Source organism: Oncorhynchus gorbuscha, linkage group LG24 (genome assembly GCF_021184085.1).
Source record: "Oncorhynchus gorbuscha isolate QuinsamMale2020 ecotype Even-year linkage group LG24, OgorEven_v1.0, whole genome shotgun sequence".
NCBI classification, from domain to species: domain Eukaryota; kingdom Metazoa; phylum Chordata; class Actinopteri; order Salmoniformes; family Salmonidae; genus Oncorhynchus; species Oncorhynchus gorbuscha.
The window spans coordinates 8,246,380-8,253,879 of NC_060196.1; the positions used below are offsets into that span (position 1 = coordinate 8,246,380).

A 7,500-nucleotide genomic window follows, 5' to 3' on the forward strand; every position below is an offset into this window, starting at 1 on the left:
TGGTGACTTCGTGGAAATGGGCCCCTTTCTCGTTGGCGAAGAACAAGTCAGGTTTCCAGATAGAGTCCAACATAGAGGGGTCCAGGTCCAGAGAACCGTCAGGATACTCTGTGTACGCTAACCTGGGGTCGTTCCACTTTTGACGGAGGAAGATGTTCACTCTGTAGTCCTAGTGGACGGAGGGAGGGAGAGGGGAGAGGGGAGAGGGAGAGGGAGTGAGGGAGAGGGGAGAGGGAGTGAGGGAGAGGGAGGGAGGGAGGGAGAGGGAGAGGGGAGAGGGAGGGAGGGAGAGGGAGAGGGAGAGGGAGAGGGAGAGGGGGAGGGAGTGAGGGAGAGGGGAGAGGGAGGGAGGGAGGGAGGGGGGGGAGGGAGAGAGGGAGAGGGAGGGAGGGAGGGAGGGAGAGGGAGAGGGAGAGGGAGGGAGAGGGGAGAGGGAGTGAGGGAGAGGGAGAGGGAGGGAGAGGGAGGGAGGGAGGGAGGGAGAGGGGAGAGGGAGGGAGGGAGAGGGGAGAGGGAGTGAGGGAGAGGGGAGAGGGAGGGAGGGAGAGGGGAGAGGGAGGGAGGGAGAGGGAGCGAGGGAGAGGGGAGAGGGAGGGAGGGAGGAAGGGAGAGGGGAGTGGGAGCAAGAGAGAGGGGAGAGGGAGCAAGAGAGAGGGGAGAGGGATCAAGAGGAGTCGGGAATTAGTGACAGGTTGTGATTTGCAGTTGACTGCAGGGTTTTAACATGGTACACTGAGCTACAGTACTGTGTCCTGCCCCTCTGCATTCATCACATTCCCCCAGAGGTCTGAGTTTAGGGTCCTCGTGGTCCCAGCTGATGCACATGGAGCAGGCACCACTGAACCAGGCATAGGGGCACCTACAGGGGTGCGATGTCCGCATATGGTGGTGACACTTTGGGGACCCAAAGTCAGTACTGTATCCTCCCCTCTAAGGTCCTGGTGGTTCCTGCTGATGTTCAGAGTGATGACATCAATGAACCAAGGCATAGAGGACCATGAAGTCCCCATATGGTGGGGACCCGGGGTGCAGATGCGTCGGATGCCTCTGGTGCTTCCAGGATCAACTCCCCTATTCTTTCAGTTCCTTTCCCTGTTCTCTGTGCTGTCGTCACGGTCACTTAGCCACACGCCACCGGGGCTTTGTAATAAAGCTGATGCATTATAGGGATTTGCTTCTTAAAAATGTCCCTTACATCTCTACGTCCGATTACCCATAGTCCATGTTGCAGTGTACGGCCCATGCCCTAGTCCAGTTGAATTCATGTATAGTACTGCACAGATTTGATGTTCCATAGGGGAAAAAGCCCTGTCAAAATTGACATGCCCTAAAGGCACTTCAGGTTAAAAATGTTTTAATGAATGCTCCAACAATAAACATCTGTTTCAGCCTTTGTTTACTTTCAACTAGGTGATATATATAAAAAAAAATCATACTTCATTTTAGGGGATACATCAATCTAAATGGCCTTCTTTTTACCAGTGTTGCTGAGCAAATACCAAGCTGTAATTACATATCTTGCAGCCGGGTGAAAACGCAAGACATTTTTTAATGAGCTTTTATTAGATTTTCCATGAACATTTAGAGTAGATGTTACATAAAGTGCAGTGGAGAGAAAAGGACACATCCCATCTGAAGGCATCTGCTGTTCGGAGACAACGTCGGCACAGCAGCTCTCCTGCTATCAAACATATGGTGCACGATTACCATTAGCACTCATCACTTTAACGGGAATGACAATATCTATTCACTTGAGCTCGTTCAGAGCTGAAAAGGCAGACAGACCACTGAGAGTGACAGCTGGGAAAATTGGGATAGGTTTGATTAGGCATGACGGTGTTTGTTTTGTTCATGGTCCAGGGGCCTGTGTTAGTTGTTCGTTTTCATAATGGTTAACGTTAGGACTCGACTAGGGAGAGCTGATCCCAGATCAGTTTCTAACGGTAGTTCCACAATGTGTATACGTTCAGCAGCAGATCATGAATAATGACACGGAGCCTGCTCTGTCCCGCTCTCTGACACAGACAGACTGAACAGGGTAACACACCTCACATTTGGGAGTTCCCTTTTCATTGAACTGGCACTGGTGCTCGCGAAAAGTTGTGCGATTTCGTCGCTTATTCAAAACATCCTTTTTTCTCTAATCTGTGATGGCGGACAGGGCTTCCTACCCATCTGGGAAATATCTAGCAGAGGTGATCGTCCCACATTTTTCTGCAATACTCAGTCGGTTTCTAGTCCTTCTTATAGAGACACACTAACATACTGTAGTCTATACGGGCCCCTTGAGGTCCTATGGAACACATACTGTAGTCTATATGGGCCCCTTGAGGTGCTATGGAACACATACTGTAGTCTATATGGGCCCCTTGAGGTCCTATGGTAAACATACTGTAGTCTATACGGGCGGGCACCTTGAGGTCCTATGGAACACATACTGTAGTCTATATGGGCCCCTTGAGGTCCTATGGTAAACATACTGTAGTCTATATGGGCCCCTTGAGGTCCTATGGTAAACATACTGTAGTCTATATGGGCCCCTTGAGGTGCTATGGTAAACATACTGTAGTCTATATGGGCCCCTTGAGGTCCTATGGTAAACATACTGTAGTCTATATGGGCCCCTTGAGGTCCTATGGTAAACATACTGTAGTCTATACGGGCCCCTTGAGGTCCTAAGGTATACATGTCCCTCTAGTCTACCATGTGACCATGTCCCTCTAGTCTACCATGTTCCTCTAGTCTACCATGCGTCCCTCTAGTTTACCATGTGACCATGTCCCTCTAGTCTACCATGTCCCTCTAGTCTACCATGTGACCATGTCCCTCTAGTCTACCATGTGACCATGTCCCTCTAGTCTACCATGTGACCATGTCCCTCTAGTCTACCATGTGACCATGTCCCTCTAGTCTACCATGTGACCATGTACCTCTAGTCTACCATGTGACTCTAGTCTACCATGTGACCACGTGACTCTAGTCTACCATGTGACCATGACTCTAGTCTACCACGTGACCACGTGACTCTAGTCTACCATGTGACCATGTCACTCTAGTCTACCATGTGACCATGTCCCTCTAGTCTACCATGTGACCATGTACCTCTAGTCTACCATGTGACTCTAGTCTACCATGTGACCACGTGACTCTAGTCTACCATGTGACCATGTCACTCTAGTCTACCATGTGACCACGTGACTCTAGTCTACCATGTGACCATGTACCTCTAGTCTACCATGTGACTCTAGTCTACCATGTGACCATGTGACTCTAGTCTACCATGTGACCATGTCACTCTAGTCTACCATGTGACCATGTACCTCTAGTCTACCATGTGACCATGTCACTCTAGTCTACCATGTGACCATGTCCCTCTTGTCTACCATGTGACCATGTACCTCTAGTCTACCATGTGACCATGTCACTCTAGTCTACCATGTGACCATGTCACTCTAGTCTACCATGTGACCATGTACCTCTAGTCCACCATGTGACTCTAGTCTACCATGTGACCATGTCGTCTACCATGACCATGTCTAGTCTACCATGTGACCATGTCACTCTAGTCTACCATGTGACCACGTGACTCTAGTCTACCATGTGACCATGTCACTCTAGTCTACCATGTGACCATGTCACTCTAGTCTACCATGTGACCATGTCACTCTAGTCTACCATGTGACCATGTCACTCTAGTCTACCATGTGACCATGTCACTCTAGTCTACCATGTGACCATGTCACTCTAGTCTACCATGTGACCATGTCACTCTAGTCTACCATGTGACCATGTCATGTCTCTAGTCTACCATGTGACCATGTCACTCTAGTCTACCATGTGACCATGTCACTCTAGTCTACCATGTGACCATGTCACTCTAGTCTACCATGTGACCATGTCACTCTAGTCTACCATGTGACCATGTCACTCCATGTCACTCTAGTCTACCATGTGACCATGTCACTCTAGTCTACCATGTGACCATGTCACTCTAGTCTACCATGTGACCATGTCACTCTAGTCTACCATGTGACCATGTCACTCTAGTCTACCATGTGACCATGTGACCATGTCACTCTAGTCTACCATGTGACCATGTCACTCTAGTCTACCATGTGACCATGTACCTCTAGTCTACCATGTGACCATGTCACTCTAGTCTACCATGTGACCATGTCACTCTAGTCTACCATGTGACCATGTCACTCTAGTCTACCATGTGACCATGTCACTCTAGTCTACCATGTGACCATGTCACTCTAGTCTACCATGTGACCATGTCACTCTAGTCTACCATGTGACCATGTCACTCTAGTCTACCATGTGACCATGTCACTCTAGTCTACCATGTGACCATGTCACTCTAGTCTACCATGTGACCATGTCACTCTAGTCTACCATGTGACCATGTCACTCTAGTCTACCATGTGACCATGTCACTCTAGTCTACCATGTGACCATGTCACTCTAGTCTACCATGTGACCATGTGACCATGTCACTCTAGTCTACCATGTGACCATGTCACTCTAGTCTACCATGTGACCATGTCACTCTAGTCTACCATGTGACCATGTCACTCTAGTCTACCATGTGACCATGTACCTCTAGTCTACCATGTGACCATGTCACTCTAGTCTACCATGTGACCATGTCACTCTAGTCTACCATGTGACCATGTCACTCTAGTCTACCATGTGACCATGTCACTCTAGTCTACCATGTCTACCATGTGACCATGTCACTCTAGTCTACCATGTGACCATGTCACTCTAGTCTACCATGTGACCATGTCACTCTAGTCTACCATGTGACCATGTACCTCTAGTCTAACATGTGACCATGTCACTCTAGTCTACCATGTGACCATGTACCTCTAGTCTACCATGTGACCATGTCACTCTAGTCTACCATGTGACCATGTCCATGTACTCTAGTCTACCATGTGACCATGTCACTCTAGTCTACCATGTGACCATGTCACTCTAGTCTACCATGTGACCATGTCACTCTAGTCTACCATGTGACCATGTCTACCATGTGACCATGTACTCTAGTCTACCATGTGACCATGTCATGTCACTCTAGTCTACCATGTGACCATGTCACTCTAGTCTACCATGTGACCATGTGACTCTAGTCTACCATGTGACCATGTCCTCTAGTCTACCATGTGACCATGTCACTCTAGTCTACCATGTGACCATGTCACTCTAGTCTACCATGTGACCATGTCACTCTAGTCTACCATGTGACCATGTCACCTCTAGTCTAGTCCATGTGACCATGTCACTCTAGTCTACCATGTGACCATGTCTACCTCTAGTCTACCATGTGACCATGTCACTCTAGTCTACCATGTGACCATGTCACTCTAGTCTACCATGTGACCATGTCACTCTAGTCTACCATGTGACCATGTCACTCTAGTCTACCATGTGACCATGTCACTCTAGTCTACCATGTGACCATGTCACTCTAGTCTACCATGTGACCATGTACCTCTAGTCTACCATGTGACCATGTCACTCTAGTCTACCATGTGACCATGTCACTCTAGTCTACCATGTGACCATGTGACTCTAGTCTACCATGTGACCATGTACCTCCAGTCTACCATGTGACCATGTCACTCTAGTCTACCATGTGACCATGTCACTCTAGTCTACCATGTGACCATGTCACTCTAGTCTACCATGTGACCATGTACCTCTAGTCTACCATGTGACCATGTCACTCTAGTCTACCATGTGACCATGTACCTCTAGTCTACCATGTGACCATGTACCTCTAGTCTACCATGTGACCATGTACCATACCACTGCCGCCGCTTTAATAAACAAAGGCAAAAGTAGAAGGAAAAAACAGTCAACCACTCTAGATAATTAGTCATCCTCCTGTCAAGAATGTTGCTTACATAATTCACAGCCCTAAATGTTACTCACAGGTCAGGCGGATCTCAGAGGACACACACACTTAGAACTCAACATGGTACCCAATACCCCCTCAACCACAACTCCCTACATACCTCTGCTATCGTTGTGAGCGCCTTTCCATGTATGTGTCCCAGTGAGGACCACGGCTCATGGCTATGGGCACAGCAGCACATACGGGTTTAGTGGAGCACGGGTAATCTGTGGCATAAGCAGGAAGAACCACCGGACACAGTGTAACCACCAGACACAGTGGAACTCTCTCCTGGGAAGCCTCCTATGTCACTGCATCACTGACTTTAATGACTGACTGGAAGGCACAGCACTCACAGATTGACCTGCTGACCTGAATTAACAACACTTAACTTCAGGAAAGAAGTCAAAGAGCAAATCAATCCTAACTAGGGCCAGGAGTTTTTCCAGGTCAGGTCACACGGTCAGGGAAAACGTGTGCCCTATCATAACAAACAAGCCAACCATACTTTCATGGTTGTAAGCTAGGGCACATGTTGCTAGAAGTGGTCGATTCCAGAACTCAACTGATGATGCAAGCCTCGACTTATGTAGCATGACATCATATACACTGAGTGTACAAAACATTAGGAATGGCTTCCTATAATTGAGTTTTGCCCTCAGAACAGCCTCAATACGTTGAGGCATTGACTCTACAAGGTGTCCAAAGTGTTCCACAGGGATGCTGGCCCGTGTTGATTCCAATGCTTCCCACAGTTGTGTCAAGTTGGCTGGATGTCCTTTGGGTGGTGGACCGTTCTTGATACACATGGGAAACTGTTGAGTGTGAAAAAACCCAGCAGCGTTGCAATTCCTGACACACTCAAACCGCTACGTCTGGCACCTACTACCATACCCCGTTCAAAGACATTTAAATATTTTGTCTTGCCCATTCACCCTCTGAATGGCACACATACACAATCCATGTCTCAACTTTAAAAAATAAATCATTCTTTAACCTGTCTCCTCCCCTTCCTTTACACTGATTGGTGGATTTAACAAGTGACATCAATAAGGGATCAATATCTTTAATCTGTATTCACCTGGTCAGTCTACTAGATGGAAAGAGTAGGTGTCCTTAATGTTTGTACACTCAGTGTGTTTTTTGTCCATGTGGTTGTTGCATGGTAAACGCTCCTAATAACCTGTAAAAGTCTAAGCCTTTGGAGGGGGGGGTTCTACTATTTCCTTTACGACTATAGCCCACAGAAATACATTGAGTAACACATTCAGAAATTGCAAAACAAAGTAAAATAAAACATAAGGAATAAGGTTTTGGGGTGACTGTCCTACAGTATATCTAGAGGATAAGACAGCTCAGGAAATATTGATGTTATTTTAGGACTGTGACAAAGTCTGGGGAGAGGCTCAGTGAGGCAGAGTATAACTAGGTTTTATTCCATAATTGACCAACAGAAATGCTTACAAATAACAAAGGCAATCTTAAACTGAGCCTTTCAGCCCCAACATGTCTGCTGTCTGCTGTCTGCTGTCCTCTCCCTCGCCCCCTCCTCAAATGGGAGCAACAGCAGCAGCCTAATAAACAGTTGGGGCTGA

The 7,500-nt window shown here is 47.5% G+C and overlaps 1 protein-coding gene across 1 annotated transcript in view; it reads right to left on the bottom strand.

Annotated features, from left to right (window-relative positions):
• LOC124013072 (glycine receptor subunit alpha-3-like) overlaps window positions 1-7,500 on the bottom strand; it is a 138,803-nt gene that overhangs the window by 65,761 nt on the left and 65,542 nt on the right. Inside the window, exon 4 of the mRNA XM_046327222.1 lies at window positions 1-169. This exon is cut by the window's left edge and continues 55 nt beyond it. Coding sequence (XP_046183178.1) covers window positions 1-169 — 169 coding nt within the window. The remainder of the gene's footprint in view (window positions 170-7,500) is intronic.